Raw genomic sequence first — 20,620 nt, forward strand, 5'->3', positions numbered from 1 at the left:
ATCCCCCGGCAGCCTACGTCTATTGCAGCATAACTAAGGGAGGATTCAGGGTCACCTGGTCCAGCCCTAACTATATGCTTTAGCAAAAAGGAAAGTTTTAAGCCTAATCTTGAAAGTAGAGATAGTGTCTGTCTCCTGAATCCAAACTGGAAGCTGGTTCCACAGAAGAGGGGCCTGAAAACTGAAGGCTCTGCCTCCCATTCTACTTTTAAATACTCTAGGAACAACAAGTAGGCCTGCAGAGCGAGAGCGAAGCGCTCTAATAGGGTGATATGGTACTACAAGGTCATTAAGATAAGATGGGGCCTGATTATTTAAGACCTTGTATGTGAGGAGCAGGATTTTGAATTCAATTCTGGATTTAACAGGAAGCCAATGAAGGGAAGCCAAAACAGGAGAAATATGCTCTCTCTTTCTAGTCCCTGTCAGGACTCTTGCTGCAGCATTTTGGATTAGCTGAAGGCTTTTCAGTGAGTTTTTTGGACATCCTGATAATAATGAATTACAGTCGTCCAGCCTGGAAGTAATAAATGCATGAACTAGTTTTTCAGCGTCACTCTGAGACAGGATATTTCTAATTTTAGAGATGTTGCGCAAATGGAAGAAAGCAGTCTTACATATTTGTTTAATATGTGCGTTGAAGGACATGTCCTGGTCAAAAATGACTCCAAGGTTCCTCACAGCGTTACTGGAGGCCAAGATAATGTCATCCAGGGTAAGAATCTGGTTAGATACCATATTTCTAAGATTTTCAGGGCCGAGTGCAATAACCTCAGTTTTATCTGAATTAAGAAGCAGAAAGTTAGCGGCCATCCAGGTCTTTATGTCTTTAAGACATTCCTGCAGTTTAACTAATTGGTGTGTGTTATCTGGCTTCATGGACGGATTTACCCACAAAATGCAAGGACTGAATATGCATTATGTGCAGGGCAAAAAACTTTCAGGCACTTCAGAAACTTGCACTGTTGTCCATCAGGAAGGCTTGTGATTGGTTCCAGCAGGCTGACGTGTCTTAAATAACTGTCTTCAGTGAGGGGAAAGTTGCCTCCTGCAGCAGATCTGTACTTTAATGTGCAAAAATGACAACAACACTGCCTGCCAACTACATTAAAAAAACCTTTGAAAATGGTATGAGGAGTTTAGTTCAGTTTTAAATGCAAAGGATGGTCACATCAAAAAAGGATTATGATTTTAATTTTAATTTTGTATTAAAAGTATTTTTTAATCTTGATTTCTATTTAGCTGTTCTCTTCTTTTTAGTTTATCTCTCCTCTTTCCCTCCTTGCTTTCTCCGTCATCTCCTCCCCTGGGGAACTGAAATTCCAGCATCTTCCCTCCCTCTGTAAAGCTTCACCTCCTCCTTTCTCCTCCCACTCGCTTCCTCCCTCCACACCTCTCTCTCATCTTCCACCATTCCCTGCTTCATCCTTCTATCCTCACTCACTTGAACTCTGTTAGGTGTGCTGTGAAGTCCAGTGGAGCTTCTGCCTTTTACCTTCAAGATGTCCTGGGCTCGAGTCTTTGTCTTGTCTGTTCTCACCACCCTCTTTGTCATTACCTGTGAGTACCTTGTCTTGGTAGGTGGGGAAAAGAGTGGGGGGAGTGGAAGAGTAACTTTTGGATTCAACATCTTCAGGGTAGAAAAAACAAGAGTAGCTTTGAGGGTACAAAGCACTGATGCATTGTGTTGGGTTGACTGGGGAACAATTTTAAAATATTAAAAATATATATTTTTAATGTATTTTTATTTCTATTTATTTTTTATTTTTTAATATTTTCTCAGTTGGGACAGGCAAGTATGTATGGTTAAATGCTTAGGTTTGGCACCCAAGGTAAAAAAAAAAAAAAAGAGTTTTCTTCCATTTGGCCCCTTTGTGATAGCTGAGGACACAGTGAGGCATGATTTTTATGAGACCAATCACTGAAAAATGTGGTGTGGCTTAGATGCGTATAATAAGAAACTGATCTAATCTGAAGCAAGCTACACTAAACTACAGCACAGAGGAAGACATGACAAATTTGTGAAATGGAATTTTGATTCAAAATCTACATAGTTTGTTTTTTTTACACTCAGTGCTGCACAAAACTGCCTCATGGAAACATCTGTATTTTTTACATGTCAGATCCGTCGTTAGTTTTGTGCCCACGGCTATCCACCAGTAAGCTTTTGTTCAAGGAATACTCACAGTGGAGGGGCTGTATTTGAAGCTGTATTTAAAGATTTGCAGTTAAAGACTTAGAGAATGAAAAGCTCTTCCACATGAAGTGAATATATATATATATATATATATATATATATATATATATATATATATATATATATATATATATGTATGTGTGTGTGTGTGTGTAAAGCATATATATGTGTAAAGCATATATATATATATATATATATATATTAGGGGTGCAACGATACACAAAATTCACGGTTCGGTTCGGTTCGATACTTTGGTGTCACGGTTCGATATTTTTTCGATACAAAAAAAATGTTCATGCCTTTTTAATTTGTCATTTATTAAAATTATAAATATATATTTTAACTCAAAAGTACAGTTTTTAAATTTAACCCTAACCCTTGTGCGTGTTTTTTATTTTGACAGCGAATGCGCACCTGCGGACCACTTATGTGCAGCCCTGGTTATTTAGCTCATCATATTGCAGCCACAGAAATTCTTTTGTCCATGAAACCATAAAGCTGCACTTTCTTTTTGCCTTATAGTCTGATTTGTCATAACTTCTCCGTTTTGTGGTAAGCTTTTCTTTGGCTGTCACTTCTTCACCCTGACCTGTCTTATTTGGCTCAGCAGAACTGAAATGCTTTTACACGCTCACTCACATAAGCTCAGCGATTCTCTGCGCGATCAACCTCTCACATGTTTAAGCTTGCTGGGGGAGATTTCACTTGTCATGTTTGCATAGTAAGCTAACGATTAATAAGACGATGTCAGAGGAATTGGTGCACAAATTATCATCACTCACAGATCAGTGCTGTTGCTCTCTATACACAGTTCGCACGATTGCAAAGTGAAAGCAAAAAAACAAGCGCAAATTCAAACGCGACTTCAATATGTCACATATTGACAGTGGCTCACCGATGCCAATGACATAATTACCCAGCTACATTTCTGAAAGAATGCAAAAGCATTGACATATATTTTTCCTACAATAGCCCGACGGGCAGGGAAGAGATAGATTTTGGTAGCCCGACTGAAAAAAATCGCTAGCTCCGGGACGTCGGGCTAGCGATATTGCAAGCCCTGTATCTGATTGAGGAATCACTCATCTTTGGAAAAGAGAGTTTATTACAGAGAAATGTCTCTTTCCAAAATAAAAGCTATACTATCCGCTTCTTCTGGGCTATATTCTCAGCAGCATAAGGAGAATCATGTGCTAACAGCTGTCTAAATGACTCGGCTAAAGTTAGTAGCATGCTTGCTTTTTTTTGTCTGCTTCCACTTGTCTTTGCACTAGGATGATGTCGGCGTAAATGTGCAGTCATATTCGTTGTGTTCCCACTAGTGCTTTCAGGTTAATCTCGTTGAAATGACCTTAACCCCACAACACGGCAAATCTCCGTTAACGAGCTACCGCCGATCGCTCCGTGCATGGGGCTAGACGGCAAACACGTTAACGAGCTAACTGCGCTAACACACTAGTTCACACCAATGTAATTGAGCATTGCATGGCACATCCAACATACTGTTTTACTTTAGTCCATGACTCGCTTACCTTCAGAGTCATACGTCACATGAAAACCAAAATAATTCCAAACGCCAGATCTGAATGAGAGTGGGGGAGGTCCATCTTGCAAGGAGAGCTTAACTTCTGTCTCGCTAGCTTGCCCTGCGCTCTTCCTTCTGACTATGCTGTCTGTGTTGAGCGCTCAGTGGATCTGCGCTCGACAGTGCAGCCTAGGCGGAGTAGTCGAACACAGATTCACTGAGCGCTCAACACAGACAGCATCGTCAGAAGGAAAGTTGATAAAATAAATTACAAATGTTGTATTGTTCGATACATATGCGTACCGAACCGAAAGCACTGTATCGAACGGTTCAATATCAATACGAATATCGTTGCACCCCTAATATATATATATATATATATATATATGAGATAAAATATTTTCCCCTCACCTTTAGTTTTCAGCCTGGTGGAAGGTGCAGCAGTACGGGATGACTCAAAAGCATCAGATGCTAAAGGTATGACTTTTTATCCTTCAAGCTACTTCCAGTAAATTATTCTTTACATTTCTGCTCATGCAGCTGTGAACTTATGACCTCTGACCTTTAGGTGCTGCACAGCAGGTTTTTATGCCCGAGTCAGACGCCTCCAACTTTTTCAAACGCCGCAATCGGCGCTCAGTCCGATACTACGAGTTCCTAGGTATGCTGCACACCATATATTTTACACATCCACTTTAAAACAAAGGCTAGCCACCAAGAGGAAATTGTTTAGGGCTGTCTGCATGTTGTTTTGTAGTCATTTTGGAGGAAGAATGGCTATTTCTGAAAAGCTGAAGAATTGACTGCCTTTGCGCTGTTTGGCTGGTGTGGTCTGGGAGTGGGGAGTGTGTTGATTTATATTCAGTGCTACATGTGGTTTAGTTCTCCTTGGCCCTGCTTGAGTCGCTGATGTGGCCACACTCAATTATGGCGCGTTCCATAGATATTCTTTGTGTGACTGTTGGCTTATTCGTTTGTGGTTGGGATCGGAGATGACACAGTTTGTTTTGGCTGCAAGCTGGGACACTTAAAGAGAGTGATACAAACTCAGGCAGGTGTTCCATGCAGAAGCATCTTTCAAATCTAGGTCTCTCACAGACACACACACAAACTGGAGGCTGCAGAAGGAGTCACAGGGTACTCTGGAGCAGGCTCATTCTCTAAGTTTCTTGGTACAGTAAGCCCATTCTTTCATTCTGAGAATTAGTACAATAAACATCATTCACACACCTTAAAACTAACTAAACAGAAACACATTCACTTGCACAAAAGCTCTGAAACCATCAGTCCAACCCAGAAGTTTTTCTTTGTTGATTTATATGTTTTATACTGGAAAAAACTATCAGAGAAGTATGCATGTCTCTGGGCAGACCTCCAGAGACAGGCTGTTTTTCATGACACTTTTTCCCACCCATCGTAGCAGTAACAGACAAACAACCTTTTCTTGGAAAAAAGGTTGATATTGTTACTTGCCAGGTTAGTCAATTTGAACCCTAATCAGCTATGTGTGTGTGTGTAAAGGACTTTTCTTTGGAGAGAAAAGTAAAGGTGGATGCACAACAACCAATTACAGAGGACAGATTTTATTGAAAGGAAGAAGTCTCTGTGCTCAAAATTACTTAAAAGGCAAAAATTGATTGTTTTACGTATAATATTTCCAACAGATGTCGGATGACTGCTTAACCTACTATGACCAGAGCAGCTGTCTGTAGCATTCTACTATTCTTTTCCCTTTCCCCATTTTTGTTTTTCCATTTTTAAATCTGTTAGAGAATACAAGAGGACATTAGACTTTGTTGTCTTAGCGATATGTTTTTTATGTTTATTATGCTGGAATATCCAGCCATGACCCATGTTCATTTTTCTGGCTGAGGGAAGAAGACTCTTATCCAAGATTTTACTGTACATGGCCCCATCCATTGGCACCTCAATGCAGTGTCATGTAGTCTTAGCAGAAAACCCCCAAAGCATAATAATCCACCTCCGTGCTTGACTTTAGGTCATACTCAGCATTTTCCCTCTCACAGATATGGCAGGTGGAGCTAATGCCAAAGAGCTCGATTTTGGTTTCATCTGACCACAGCACTTTTCCCAAAACTTTCTCTGAAAAATTTAGATGTTCACTGGCAAACTTAACAAAGGCCTTTATCTGTACCTTCTTGAGCTGGGCGCACTGCAAGATTTCAGTCCATTATGGTGTAGTGTGTTACCAATGGTGTTTTTTGTGACTGGTCCCAACTGCCTTCAGATCTTTTGGAAGCTCCCCCATATAGTTTTACGCTGATCCACAAACTTTCTAATGATCATCTTCACCCAATGTAGGATTTTGCATGGAGCTCCAGACCAAGAGTGACTGATGGCCATTTATATTTCATCCATCTCCAAATAATCGCACAAACAGTTGTCACCTTTTCATCAAGCTTTTTGCTGATGGTCTTGTAGCCCATTGCAGCCTTTTGCAGGTCCATGTCCCTTAACAACTTTTTGGTCTTGCACATGTTGGTGGAGAAGGAATTGATTCTGTGGACAGGTGTAATTGATTGACTGATTGTGGTCTATTTGGCAAATGGGCAAGCAGCAGCCTATCGGTGTCTCTCCATTAAAATGGAACTACTAAAAAAGTCTCTTCATTTCTTCTTAAGTGAGAAAACTTCAAATACAAATTCAGCAAGGCATCAAATATAATTATTTCCCACACTGCAGCTACGGTTGACCTGCAGGCACTATGTATGGATTAGAAGTCTTATCTAATCCATAAAGAGCCTACGCTGTACCTGTACCTGGGATAATGTTCACACAATATTTTAGATGTTTATCCCAATTAGAAGGTAAATAATGGAATAAAATGATTAATCAAAAATGAATAAAAAAGAAAGGTTACAGTAGAATCAGACCATGGAAGTAAAAACTACTAAAACAGTTTTGAACATGTGAAAAAATACAACCTTCTATTTTGACTATTTTGTGAGCAAATAACTCTTTCCATCACCAACAGCTGAGCAGAGGGTGAAAATGGCAGCCGATGAGCGCAGGAGGGAGTACAATGAGGAACAAAGGAACGAATATGAGAACTATGTTGAGGAGGACCGAGACGGTAAGACCTGAATTCTCCTGGTTTCTTTAAAGCAGGTTCCTGTGCGCTCCGATTTAACACCATGAAACAAAAATTACGTTACGGCATCTGGTGATTCTATGACTCCTACTATTAGATATGTTCCCTCAAGTCTACATTTTGCTGAGATTGCACAACAACACATCAAATTAGGAAATACACAGCAGGGGAAAACATTTTCCTATTATCCTGTTTATAGCGCTAATGAAAACAGGAAAGGAATTTTCAATTAAATACCAAATGCTTACTTAAAGTCATTGTTTCTGTGTGCTGAAGGTGAAATCATCAAAACACCTCAAGTAAAAAAAATGCAAGAACAAATAATCATGAATCATTGTCACTGATTTAACAGAAATAGTAATGGAAACATCAATCTGCTTTGAGACCCCTAATGAAGCACTATAACAGAAAAGATAGGCGATATTGCAACAGCCAACTTGAGCTCACTCTTACAGGAAACTGACAATTACTTGAATGTTAGTCACCATGAGAGGCCTCAGTCGAGACCACACTGAGGGACAAAGATTAAGTTTGGATCTTCTGGCACCCACGAGCCGTTGAACCACAGCACAGTGCCTGAGACTCCACACCAAATCAAAGTGTCTATTTGTGGTTGATCCCAAGCTGACAATCTTCCCTGTGGTCGTCTGTCACTTGTGATATAACTGCATTCACAGTTTCTAAACTAAGAACTGCTAACCATAAAGATGGGACTGGGTTTTATTTGTGAGAGACGGTGTTTGCATGGTTTGGGTCAACAAGTTCTAAAGATAAACAAGGTCTCAACCAAATGCCAACACAGAATTCGTATTTTCATGTCTCGGTCCATTTTTATCACTTTATGCTGCATTTAAAATCAAGTTGGTGAACCATAAAGAATGGAAGAAATATTGCGATACCAAACTTTGAATAATACCTGAATTACTCTGAAGTGAGCACATACATTGCTTTGCTATGGGGCCAACAAATTCTCTATACTGTGCAAAAGATGAGCTATAGTTAATTATGTTATTATTATCAAGTTAGTGTGATTTACTTTTCGCGGCAAGGGTTTCATAAAATTTCACTTTTTGATAGATTTATTGTTAGCTTCTGAAAGTAGTTGAGATTATAGTTAAGAAGAATCAATTGCCTAACTCAGGAATGCAACTTAGAGGTAGCATAAATGTTTTTTACCCCTCACCCATATTAAGCTGATAGCGTATTGTTGTAGTCATCGTGGGTGGGCAGTGTCTACTCCCAAATTTGTTAATGCAATAACTTGAGAGCAAGCCATCATCGGAGCTTCAAATTGATACCATAGGTGCACCTAGCATACTAAAAATCTCAGCTGAGTTTAAGAGGTCAGGTTTTCTGAAAATCTTGGGAATGTGGTAACTGGGAAAAAAAGCAATGTAGGAATTTTAAAATTCATACCATAGGCGCATCTACTAGGAGGCTAAGGCATAGCAGTCACCAGTATTTGTCCTCATTGTAAATAGGGTCTGTAAAAACTCAGCTTTGCTAACACTAGCCTAGCTAGCTAAGAATTTAAGGCACTGCTAATAATGAAAAGCATTATACTTTAGAGTCACGTTTCAGGCTATGTATGGAATATTTCAGTTCTTTTTGTATATGCTAATAGACAGTGGATAGATTGAAAGAACCTCTTTATATGACCCACTACAGTCACCTCCACCTGATAGCATCTACTCATCTGTTTTGTTTGATGAACTGCTTCCCGCCAGTACAAAAATAAAATGAGGAGTAAGAGTGAGGATTAAAGTACAGCATTAAAATTGTATGTTGGAAAAAGTTTGTACAGTACTCTGATAAGTCTTGAGCCACCTCACAAAATAGGAAACAGGTGTAACAAATTATTGAACATGTAAAAGGAAATGCGCTTTATAGAAGGTAAAAACAGTTTGTCTAACAATTCTAACAGGCTTAAAAATCAATATTTAATGTGACCACCTTTATTCTTTAGTTTAGCCTGAACTCTCTTTGCCAGCTTTCCTGTAACATCTTATAGTAGTCTTCGGAAATAGTTCTCCAGGCATCTTAAAAGATCTTCCAAAGCTCTGTTTTTTGGATGTTGGCTGCCTCTTGTTCCATTTGCTGTCAAGATTATCCCACACTGCTTCATTATCAAGGTCTGAGCTTTGGGAAGGCCAGTTATGATTGATTGTGTTCCCCCATGTAAAATGCAGCCACAAACCATGACTCTGCCGCCATCGTCTTTTACAAATGACTGTTACATATCTCTCCTGACAACAATCCAATTTGGTTTCATTTATATAGCATGATATAGGAAGAACCCTCCGTCAGAGTTGGGACTCAGAGAGGAGATCCATGTTCCGCAACAGTTTGCAGTCTAAATTCTACAGACCTGTTGCATCTGATTTTCTTGCTCCAGTGGTTGTGTATTCCTTTCATCAGTCTTTTCCTTCCACAACACCCATGCCAGGCTACAATGTTCCCTATTGTTTTATGGTGTCAATCACTAGTTTCAAACTTAGCATCATTTTTGATTTTATAAACTACAGTAGAGCAGGAATACAACGTGATTATGAATACTGTGCTGTCACAGTGGCTTTCAACATATTTTACATATAGTTTGTTATATGCTTGCCTCTTTGCATTGCCTTAATTATGATTTTCTTTCTTTTTCCATCTACAGAGGTTAATGAGAGGTCAAGAGAGACAAATGAGCAGTTGCGTGAGTTTCATTACGATGGTCTCTCTCCTCGCTACTACTGGTTCCACTAAGCATCCTCAATCACAGAGAGCTGGGCAACAGCAGCTCTCACTGCCACAACCTTTACCCCGTACTGAAGGTGACAGCCCGACTCTGAGTGCAAGTCGTTTCTGTATTTGTCCCACTTTAATCTACACCTTTTTCTCAACCTTATTTCTGTATACAACTTAAAGAGTGCAATATATGTCTTCATTGTTAAACTGTAAAGATCAACTTTTGTATTGTTGGGCAGAAATTTTGCATGCTTTTGTACATTGAAGCTATATAATGTCGTTTCAGCCTGATGTGCTGTATTAGCGGCAAGGAACCAACCTTTTATACACAAATGGTTTTGCCAGATAAGAGTTGTAGCTTAATTTTTCCAACAAACTGTCCTTCATATCCAAGTCATAATGACAAATAAAGATGAATTTCCAATGATGTGCTTTTCCTCACACTTCCACTGTCTGGTATTTTGAGTTTTACTTAAAGGGAGGTAGGCGGTTTGGAATAAAAGATGAGGTGAGCTGCAGAAATCATCAGCCTGAAATGGAGCCCACATTCCAGAGTGGAAATATTAGACACAAAGTGCTCAGTGAAGAGAAAGAAGGGGGGGGGGGAACAAGCAGCGACGGGATAGCGAGCAAAAATAAAAGCCTCACAATGATGTGGCATGGCACTCTGCACTTGCTAATCACACAGCTTCAACCCCAGAAAAGCTTATTTTATCTCTATACTGTGATTCCACCTCAGACCTTTAAAGCCATGTGGATTGGCTCAAAGAATTGAGTAAGTGCCACCTGGCTCCGCCTGGCACCAACATATGGAGCGTGTTAGAGGGTGTTTCTGTGCCAATATAGGTGAGCACATAAATCCCCCCAAAATTCTTCTCTTGTAGGGAAAAACAGTCTGTACATATAAAATCTTTAATCAGCTTTAATCAGCCAATTTGCAGCACATCTGGTATCACCACAGACACTCAAGAGCTACATAATGTCAAAATTTAAAAACAGACCTGATACTAATGAAAGCCTGGTAAAACCTTAAATTACAAACATAAAAGTCTATAGGTTGCTCCCTCAATAATAAATCACTTCATGCTGTTGAGGAATTTGGCATGCTCCTCTCCTCGAGGCAGGAGGAGCTCTCCACCAAGCTTGGGGCCAGTTTTCTCCTGCAACGAAACGTCAAGTGTGTGATCAGTCTACTTTGTTTCAATCAAATGGTGCTTTAAACTTTTAAATTGGTAATCTGTGACAGCTTACCTTCAACATCCCATCTCGTTCCCATTTAAACAGACCGCAGTTGCTGAAAAGGCAAAATGACTAATGAGTTGGCGAGTCCCACAGTCCCACTACAGTGTACACATCATTTCAGTGTTTCTGCCAGGCCTTGTCGGAAAGCCACTGTCTTACCTGCAGTGTTTGTGTGGCAGTCTGTCCAGAGCAATGGCTCTCTGTCCACAAGGACATTTAAAGAAGCGTTTCATTGCCTCGTGCCACCGCAGATCATGGTTCTCCTCTACACAACGATCCGCCGGCTTGAAGTAGGTGTAACTACACTGGAACCAGCAGAAGAGTAACAACGGTTTACTTCAGTGACTTCTGATAGACAACCACACCACACCTGGGTCAGCGGTGAATTCAACTTCTGGCTCAGTACCTTTTTACAGGTGACAGCCCGACACTTCATCTCTCTGATGTTCCTCATCTTCTCCTCCATCTGCTCCTTCTTCACCAGAACATTGAAGTAGCGCTCTTGTAGCTGGTACTCCGCCTGAAAGAGAAAGAGAGCTATTCATTAAGAAATATACAATGGGGCAAAAAAAGGTTATTGGATACCATGCTGAATTTGTAAGCTTGCTCATTTCCAAAGAAATTAACCTTCTAATTTTTAACTGGCCGCACGCTCATGGGGGATGGGGGATGGGGGGGGATGGGGGATGGGGGGGGGGGGGGGGGTGTTGTTCTCTATATGTATTACTGTAGGGTCTACCTTACAATATAAAGTGTCTTGAGGTGATTGTTGCTGTGATTTGGCACTGTATAAACAAAAGTGAATCGAATTATATTTGATTAATTTTAATGAAGAGAGACACTATCAACCAACCATATCACATACATATTTATGCCTTAGTCATTAAGAGAAATATGAATTTAATCCCCAAGCAAAACATGACTCTTACACCAGTAAGACATTTGTCGTACTTGGTCACCAGGTTTGCACACATCTCAGGAGGGATTTTAGCCCACTCCTCTTTACAGAAACTCTCAAAGCTTCAGCTCCCTCCACAGGTTTTCTACAGGACTGCAGTCTGGAGACTGGCTGAGGCCACTCCATGACCTTATAACTATAACTAACATGTTTTTTTCTGGCATTTTGGTTCTGATTCTTCCCATTAAAATGAAACTACCATAAAAATTAGAGGAAGTTCAATTCTTTGTAAGTCAGCAAACTTATAAATTTGCACTAAATTTGGTTTTTCATATGCATCTATGCATCATCAAATGTCACTGGTCATACCGCTTGAAGTATAATCCCGTGGCGAGATTTGGCTTTCAGGATCTTCTGAAACTCCTCTGACTGGACATAGTCGAGTTGTTCTCGCTTCTTTTTCTGCACCGGCTCCTCCTCCTCATTAGCTGAGGCTTCAGACAAAGAAAAGAACCATAAAACAGGCAACAGTAAGTTTACTTCAGCATAAAAAGATAAAGACCTGTGTTCCCAAGAATCTGTGGCAGCACAACAAACAACAAAAACAACAAAAAGATAACATTATGCAGTCAAGGTACAGAGGCAACAATATCCTGCCATCCTGTGAGGTACCGTACTGCTAAAATAACAATTTATTGTTATCTTTAATTTAAAACTTTACAAGCAAGTTAAAAAAAAAGAAAAAAAAAAAAAGAGGATAGCTATCTAGATGTATGAATTACATTGGAAAAAACTGAAATGCGTACCACTGGGTGAGGTGCGATTCCGCTCTACTCGGGCATTGATTTCACTGCTGTCACTCCTCTTCCTCTTCACAGCGTTGGGGTCTTCCTTCACCAGCCCTGTGTCTTTAGCCCTTAGCTTCTTCAGAGCAGCCAGCTTGGCAGCTGATAGGTTGAGGGTGCTGGGAGAAGGAACTGGAGGGGGGCTGGTATCAAAGAAGAGGATATCATCTCCCTTGGAGAAGCCTCGGCCCAGGGTCGGAGTGTGGGGCGCCGCCGGGCTTTGGGAGGCCGTGGGGACTTCAGAAGCAGCTTTTGGTGACATTAAACAATCTTGGCCTGTCGCACCGCCCGAGTTCTGCAGCGACCTTCTCTGAACTTCTTCCACCCTTTTCCGCCGGCTCTCCAGGAGCTCCCGCTGCTTCCGTTTCTGCTGCTTCAGCAGGTCTGAGGCCGAGATGGACTGAAGAGGAGCTCCCGATGTTTCTTTGGAAACTGAGGATGCCAAATAAGATTTTTTCGTTGGTGTGTGTGTGTGTGTGAGACAGATGACTGAGTTCACAACACTGTAATCAAACGCGTCTTTAATATAACCTAGCTTGCCAAAAAGTGCAAAAGATTTGCAGGTTGTGTACCTGACTGGCTGCCCTGCGTGAGATGCTTCTTCAGCTGCAAAGCTCCAGGTGTTGGCACTGACATCAGGCTCTTAAATTCATCTGAGCAACCTGCAACTTCACCAGACTGCATGGCTACAAACACACACAAGCAAAAACAGTTGAAATAGGGAACTCCCTTCTGCCTTTGTTCATCGATCTCTCCTAAAATTACCGACAGGATTGAAAACTACATCAGTATTTTAATCAAAGGACAAAACAATTTTTAGATCTGAAAGTCAGGGTAAGGAAAAAAGGGTTTGAAGCAAAAAATACTCCTATGCAATTCTATATATCTGTCACCTACGACATCAGGCTTGTAAACATCAACTTCCATGAGGAATGATTCAAATCTGTGAGTGTGAGAGAATCTAGCAGTCCTTACCGAGCCTCTTGGCTTGACTGACGAGCTGAGCCGAGCCTCTCACAAACAGTTTGTCCAGAGTTTTCTGGGTGGGTTTGTTTGGTTTGGACGCGGTCCTGCAACACACAGGCTTGTTACTGAAAATGCAGCAGCTTGGATGCTTTCAGTCCCACACTGTGTTCCTGGTTTTGTAAGGGTGGCAGTTAACTTGTGCAAACTGACTTCAGCACACACTATTGATTTGAAAATCCAGTTAAAGCCAGAATCTGTGTTGGACAGGGCTATGACCACAGCCTGCATGACTAACTGCTGCAGAGGATACTAACAGAAACAGCTGAGTCAAGTTTTTATTGATTTTACTGCATTGTTCTTCATTTGCTATATTGTAGATGTAAAGGGAAAGTAGAAAGAGCTTCCTCTTACAGTCTGACTGACCTGAACTTTAGCAATAGGAAAAAACACACTCACAGTGAGGCGGCACAGGCAGCAGAGGACACGCCGCCGTAGTAGAAACCGTCCTGACAAATCCGCTCTCTCAGGCCACCTGCCTTCCCCTTCCCCATGACTTTACTGGGCGCCCTTCCGGAAAACGACGACTGCAGCTCGGCCCTTTTTGAGCTCATCTTCTTATACTGGGCCTTGACATGATACTGGCAGTATGGGCACTCATACTGTGGAGGAGGTGGAAGTTTAAGGCAACAGGATAATCATTTAGGTACAGAAAACACGCTAGAACAGACTAACCATGTTAACTATCTGCGAGCATGGCTCTCCGTTCCTCTTCACACCCTTGCAGATACCGTAGTCCTGAGCTTCACCCATCAGCAGCACCTTCTGTGGGTGATCCACCGTCAGGCTCACCTGCACACATTCCACACAAGGTTTTATATTCTGGGAAGGAAATCAGCTTACAGTACAAAAAACTACAGACACTACAGACGTACGTGATGGGTGTTAGCTACTGGAGGTGGGACTCACCAGACAGCCCATGATACGATACCATCATTTCAATCACGATACTTTAATAATGCAATGTGCAGACTATTGTGCATTATTGCCTTTTGTCACCTTTTTTCAATTGCAAATTGTATCCTCAAAGTTAGACTTTGCCCGTATCTGTTTTATCCAATGAGATAAAGTTTAGACATATGAGTTACATTTTGCAGTAAAATGTAACATTGTCAAACCTTTATATCACAGTGCCATTAATAGATGGACTGAGGATCTGTTTATCATTAGGTGTAAATGTTAATTTAAAGGCATAAAGGCAAGAAAAAGGTTTGAGCCTCAGACCCTCAAGAAACATTTAAGTGGAGGCCTCAAGTGTGTCCAATATTCAACATATCAGACTGTCTTTCCTACTGGAAGCTGATTTTAAAGTACAAAATCACTGAGAATGAGAAAATAATTTTTCCTCAGACTCGACATTAGATTCATTTCAGACTTTCTGCTCACCCCGTCATATCCTTCTTTCTGCTTCATGGGGTTTGGGTTGAGGAGTCCGACTACTGTGCCCGTCTCAGTCTTCCAGTGCTCTTTGTGAACTTCACCAAACAGAAACAGAGACACAAACACTTCCAGGTTATGGAGGTCATTGAGTTTCCAGATGCTAAAGGTTTTGCCCTGCAGAGAAGAAAGTGCTCAATCAGGAATATTACAGGATAAATGTATTTATCATCCGCATAGAAATATCTTCTTAGTGCTACCACGAAGGTTTTTGACTCCCACAGGGAAAAATAAATAAATAAAACAAATCCTAGCATCATGCAAGCAATACTGAAATAGTTTGGTTTAATTAACTCCAACTTAAATATATTAAACACCAAAAATTCTTTGCCTCCTGTACATGCAGAACAATCCTACTTCTGTTCAAAGTCATCCCTAAAGGCTGGATTAAAACCAGAAAAACTCATCCTTAACTACTCTTTTACAAAGAGTTTTTATTCATTTCTTTTGTATATTTTTCTATGAAACTGTCACTGATGCTGCACAAACAAAGTCCACAAGGTCTGACTTACACTGCTGTTGCTTTGAGGCGTGGCTTTATTGACCAGCACAGCAAACGTCACCCAGTCGCTGTCTTCCAGCTTCTCCCGAGCCATACGCTCCGGTAACTGTGACAGTCGAATCAGACGGCGGTCAGCCATCTTACGGTCCATCTCGCTAGAAGAAACACGTGGTTTTCTGAGGAGACAAACAGAACCGAGCCAAAGACTTAAAAACACAGGAATGGGAAACAACAAAACAAGAAAACCTAATTCAACTGACAACTTGTCATCACTTCAGTGCTCTGACCTGAGCCGCAGTCCTGAATATTTCTCAAGAGCCACGTCTTTGGGAAGAGATGGATAAGAAGGAGCTTTAGGCTGCACTGCTGACGCAGCTGCTGCAGGTCTGCTATGGGACGCTGAAGGTGAGCGCAGAGCATCAGGGGCTGTGCTGATGCTCTCTACGGGCTTGAAGGAGCTGCCGATTTTTATCTCTACCAGTGGTCCTCTGCTTTCTGAGGGGAGCACAGCCAAGAAAAACTCAGACACAGAACATACGTGCATCACTCTAATGTGTGTGACGACACAATCACTTTGTTTAAGGAAAAACTGGAGTTTTACCCGGTGATGTGCTGGGTTTAGGTTGGTGAGCCACTCTGGGTTTGCTTTTAAATGAGTCAGCAAAGCTGAGCTGAGAAGAAAACTCAGAGGACTCCTGGAGCTTGAGGCTTCCTGCTCTTGCTGGAGTGGATGAAGACGCTGCTGGAAGGATGGAAGAAAAAAAGAAGAAGAAAGCATTCATGAAACATGAGGTGGGTTATAGCTATAACAAAACTATACACAAGAAAAACTGCTTTACTGCAGTCGCACAGAGAGAAGGTTAGACACAGTACAATGTGCTTGAGCAGTACAGAGGGAGTTGGCATCACTGTTTTCTTTACCTACTGGTGTCTTCTGTGTGTTAGTGGCTGGTCTGGCCTGGCTCAGTTTGGAGGTCGGTTGCTGGGTAGGTGCAGGTTTGGGTCTCACTGGTGTGACACTTGGTGAGTTTTTTCCTGAAGTCTTGGCAGAAGAGGCTGACGGGACTGAGACTTTCTGGCTGGCCTCCAGCTGCTGCTGCAACCTCTCCATCTGCTCCTTCATCCGCCTCAACTCCTCTGAAGAAGAAAAAATGCATAACAAAATTAAGCTGACAACACAGGCTCAGCATGTAGCTCCACTAAACTCCACTGTACATCAACAAACCTTGTAAATCCTCTTTCGACTTGTTCAGGTTCTCACGGTCACCCTCTGATTCTTTGTCCTTCTCCTCTTGTTTGATGTCATCCACATCTCCAAAGAGCTCCAACATCTCGTCCACATTGTGCTCTTCCTCCTCGACGCCCTCTTTGTACTCCTCGTCATTTTCCTCATCAAACAGCCCGTCCAGATCGTCCGCCTGCTCCTGGCTTTCTTGTTCTTCGCCAATACCCTCGCTCTCAGCCAGCAGCGCAGTCAGAATATCCAGATCATCCTCACCTGAGTGAAATGCACATGCACTCATTTGTGTCTTAACCCACTGATAAAGCAGTATTCTCGTGAGCTTTAAATCAGACACTTACTCTCCATTTTAAGGAATTACACTGTGTCGTTGATGTCAAATCACCTGGTCACCTACAGAAAGGCAAATATGTGGAATTACTTTGGCAGAACCTCAAGAAAGAACCGCAGAAAACAAAAACAGTAAAAACCCAGATGTGGGCTGTAATTTCCACAAAGAAAAAAAACATTCAAGAAAACACATTCTTTAAATGGTTGACTGAATTGTGAAACTGTTCAGACCACACAGCAGCACACAGGAAAGTGTGATAACACACTCCAGCAGCCGTGTTTCTCATGTATCCAAGGTGTCCAGCTGACCACCTGAGAGATTACAGACTTTACAAGACAAAGTTAAACAAGCCGTGTCATGCTCCAAGTTAGATGCTGTCTTCGACCCTCTTTCTCAAGGTTACAAACTTCTAAAGTTAACCGAATGCTGCATCTTTCATAATGCTTGTGTTATGTATACAGTAATATAGAATTTAGACTTAACAAGAGGCTTTGTGAGCTTATCCCAATATATTATCTCTCTCAAAACTTTGAAAACAGCTTCTCATTTAATGGTTTTTCTTTATTTTTACTACTTTCTACATTGTAGATTTAAACTGAAGACATCAAATATAAATAGCTGCTAAGAAACCACAACTAAGGAAAAGCAACAAGCAGAAGAGATTTGTTTAGATCGGTGGAAATCTGTGCTTTGGTCTGAGGAGTTCAAATTTGAGAACTTTGGTTCCACCTGCCGTGTCTTTGTGTGACACAGAAAAGGTAAATGGTCTCTACATGCATGGTTCCCACCATGAAGCATGAAGGAGGAGGTGTGATGGTGTGGGAAGAGTTTGCTGGTGACTAGGGATGGGTACCGGTGTGGCACCGGTTCTGACATAAACGGTAGTAACCAGACCGAAAAGCAGCGCACATTTCGGTGCTTTATTTCGGTGCTTTTTTTTCCTGAGCTGTGATACACTTCTAGCCAATCATTTTACGTTTCTGAGGATAGTAGGCGGGTGCAGGTACGTACGTTCTTTTAGAGCAGAGCTACAGATTAAAAATGCCCAAGGCGAAGCGGTCAAAAGTCTGGCTGTACTTCACAGCAAAAGATGCAAACTCAGCAGCCTGCAACAAGTGCTTTAAGCTGATACTGTGATACTGTCAAAGGAGGTAACACCTCAAATCCGATGAAACACCTGGCGACGCATAGCGTTTTTTTTAAAAGCCCAGAAATGCGCCGTATGATAGCTTGCTGCGAGACCTCACAACGAGCACATCTACTGTGCGTGGGTTGCCTGTTATCGGACCCGGAGTTAGCAATATCCCCCAAAAACCCCGAAGAGGAGAGTCCTGGCCCCTAGCCCTGCCAGTGTAGCAGAAATGATGACGGCAGCAGCCGTTCTTCTCTGCATGAGTAGCTTAATGTTGTTCGTGTGTAATTTACGTTGAGTAGGCTAACCACGTTATTACATTAATGCATGTAAGGTGAACTAGCAAACATCATCATAGCTACATGCGGCTGTCTTCTTGTTTGATGGCAGATACTCCCTTCACCCTGGCCAAAAAGGCTAAAATGACCAAAGAAAAAGTGGAAAACAGTTAAACATGAGAGGTTTTGGACAAAGTTTGTGTTTTTTCCATTGATTAAGCACTGCTTCCAGCCAAGAGTGATACCATATATGCCCCATAGCTGCAGAAAAGGCTAACATTGTTATCTTTTTACAAAAAACCAGCTGAACATGAGAGGTTTTTGGACCAATTTTGTGTTCTCCATTCTTTAAGCACCGGTTTGAGCACCGTTTAAGCACCGGCACCGTTTCAAAAGTACCGATTTGGCACCGGTATCGGATAAAACCTAAACGATACCCATCCCTACTGGTGACATTGCTGGGGATTTATTCAAAACTGAAGGCACACTGAACAAGCATGGCTACCACAGGATCCTGCAGCAACATGCCATCCCATCTGGCTTGGGTTTAGTTGGACCATCATTTATTTTTCAACAGCACAATGACCCCAAACACACCTCCAGGCTGTATAAGGGCTATTTGACCAAGAAGGAGAGTGATGGAGTTCTGTACCAGATGGCCTGGCCTCCACAGTCACCTGACCTAAACCCAGTCAATGTGGTTTGGGATGAGATGGACCACAGAGTGAAGGCAAAAGGGCCAACAAGTGCTAAGCATCTCTGGGAAGTCCTTCAAGAGTTTTCCATTTCAGGTAATCACCCGAAATGGAAAACCATTTCAAAAATGAAGCTAATCAAGAGAATGCCAAGAGTGTGCAAATCAGTAATCAAAGCAAAGGGCAGGTATTTTGAAGAATCTAAAATATAAAACATGTTTTGAGTTATTTCACACCTTTTCAAGGTCGCAGGGGGCGCTGGGGCCTATTCCAGCTGTCATAGGGCAAGAGGCGGTATACAACCTGGACAGGTCGCCAGTCTGTCACAATTATTTCACACATTTTTGTTTACTACATAATTCCATGTGTTCATTCATAGTTTTGATGCCTTCAGCAAGAATCTACAATGTATATAGTCACGAAAATAAAGAAAAAACCTTAAACGAGACGGTGTGTCCAAACCTTTGACTGCTAGTGTAGATGCACAGCTTGTCCAGCTCTTGGCAAGATAATTTTACATCCAACACAATTTCCTGCACTGATGAGATATCACCCTGTTACCTCCTTGCTGGGGACACATTAGCATAAAAAAGAATTCCAGATTTTCCGGCAGAGGTTGGAGCAATCTCTTCACGATGCAAGTAATAATTGAAACTACAGTGATATGAAAAACAGTTTTCACAGGACTCTATGCAGTGCTGTGCAAAAACTAAGCACAAAGCACAATTTAATAGCTTGTAGAATCACTTTTAGCAGCAGTAACTTAACAGTAACTAACCCTCTACATACATTAAATCAATTAATTGTGTATTACACTTTACTGCACAGTATAGAACAATGCAACACTGTGAGCTACTGAGCACAATTAAAATCCTGTCCCAGTTTTTTTAAAGACGCTAACAGCTTTAACACTGATTCTATGTGAAAACGAAAAGATGTCCAAAGTATTAAAATCTAGGTTCAGCCTAAAGTGGAGATAAGTTACAATGTAAAATGAAACGACTAAGTGGTTGCACCGGTAAAAAGTAACTAAGAGCATAAATGTTTGAAGATATGGACAGCCGCTTTCCCAAGTGAATATAAAACTATAATTCTGCATATGTATATATACACAAACAAACAGCTTCCATTCATTTATGACCAAGTCAAAGATAATGAGACAAACAGTTTACCTTTTTGCAACTTTGCGTCTTCCTTCACTCAAGCACCCCGAAAACCACCTTACCGGATGTTACGACCACATTCAACCTCTCGAAAATAATGCCTACTGTCCTAAGTAAAGCCTTTCGTGGCGATGTACAAGTCATTCGGTTATATTTAATAAAAACGACACAATAAACCTCATTGTAATTCACAACACACAGGCCGGGCGAGGGAGAAAATCCAAACTGGCGCTAAACGAAGGACCCCGTTGTGTTGTCGGAGTGCTGGTA

At 41.4% G+C, this 20,620-nt stretch overlaps 2 protein-coding genes and 1 long non-coding RNA gene across 4 annotated transcripts; 1 reads left to right on the forward strand and 2 right to left on the reverse strand.

Moving 5' to 3' along the window:
• The first annotated feature begins 1,352 nt into the window (after positions 1-1,352).
• Positions 1,353-9,991, forward strand: ucmaa (upper zone of growth plate and cartilage matrix associated a). Its single transcript, XM_040036773.1, has 5 exons — positions 1,353-1,560; positions 4,140-4,199; positions 4,291-4,383; positions 6,718-6,816; positions 9,494-9,991. Exons 1-5 carry the CDS (start codon positions 1,503-1,505, stop codon positions 9,580-9,582), a joined length of 399 nt encoding a protein of 132 aa, XP_039892707.1. The 5' UTR covers positions 1,353-1,502; the 3' UTR covers positions 9,583-9,991.
• Positions 1,355-20,350, reverse strand: LOC120736549. Its single transcript, XR_005696528.1, has 3 exons — positions 19,424-20,350; positions 5,399-5,406; positions 1,355-1,381 (listed from the first exon to the last, which is right to left on the reverse strand). It is a non-coding gene; the product is annotated as an uncharacterized LOC120736549 (long non-coding RNA).
• mcm10 (minichromosome maintenance 10 replication initiation factor) lies at positions 10,469-20,551 on the reverse strand. 2 transcript variants are annotated; one of them, XM_040036770.1, is made up of 18 exons: positions 20,360-20,551; positions 17,093-17,144; positions 16,737-17,009; positions 16,433-16,648; positions 16,113-16,250; positions 15,799-16,006; positions 15,522-15,687; positions 14,959-15,126; positions 14,248-14,364; positions 13,972-14,174; positions 13,525-13,619; positions 13,122-13,235; positions 12,511-12,981; positions 12,074-12,198; positions 11,213-11,326; positions 10,966-11,111; positions 10,816-10,858; positions 10,469-10,724 (listed from the first exon to the last, which is right to left on the reverse strand). In XM_040036770.1, exons 2-18 carry the CDS (start codon positions 17,097-17,099, stop codon positions 10,641-10,643), a joined length of 2,688 nt encoding a protein of 895 aa, XP_039892704.1. In that variant the 5' UTR covers positions 17,100-17,144; positions 20,360-20,551; the 3' UTR covers positions 10,469-10,640. The 2 variants fall into 2 exon arrangements, with proteins under 2 accessions (XP_039892704.1, XP_039892703.1); XM_040036769.1 differs by having other exon boundaries at positions 16,113-16,253.
• Between the last annotated feature and the right edge of the window lie 69 nt (positions 20,552-20,620).

This window comes from Simochromis diagramma, unplaced genomic scaffold (assembly GCF_900408965.1).
Source record: "Simochromis diagramma unplaced genomic scaffold, fSimDia1.1 OVJJ01000371.1, whole genome shotgun sequence".
NCBI classification, from domain to species: domain Eukaryota; kingdom Metazoa; phylum Chordata; class Actinopteri; order Cichliformes; family Cichlidae; genus Simochromis; species Simochromis diagramma.

Excerpts from the sequence above, each read along its gene's own strand:
- ucmaa (XM_040036773.1), top strand. The coding sequence starts at position 1,503 with ATGTCCTGGGCTCGAGTCTTTGTCTTGTCTGTTCTCACCACCCTCTTT. Across the intron at positions 4,200-4,290 it reads AAAAGCATCAGATGCTAAAG|GTGCTGCACAGCAGGTTTTT; the intron begins GTATGACTTTTT and ends TCTGACCTTTAG. Across the intron at positions 6,817-9,493 it reads TGTTGAGGAGGACCGAGACG|AGGTTAATGAGAGGTCAAGA; the intron begins GTAAGACCTGAA and ends TTCCATCTACAG.
- mcm10 (XM_040036769.1), bottom strand. Across the intron at positions 14,175-14,247 it reads GCTCGCAGATAGTTAACATG|TATGAGTGCCCATACTGCCA; the intron begins GTTAGTCTGTTC and ends CCTCCTCCACAG. Across the intron at positions 13,620-13,971 it reads GCTGCCTGTGCCGCCTCACT|GACCGCGTCCAAACCAAACA; the intron begins GTGAGTGTGTTT and ends TGTGTGTTGCAG.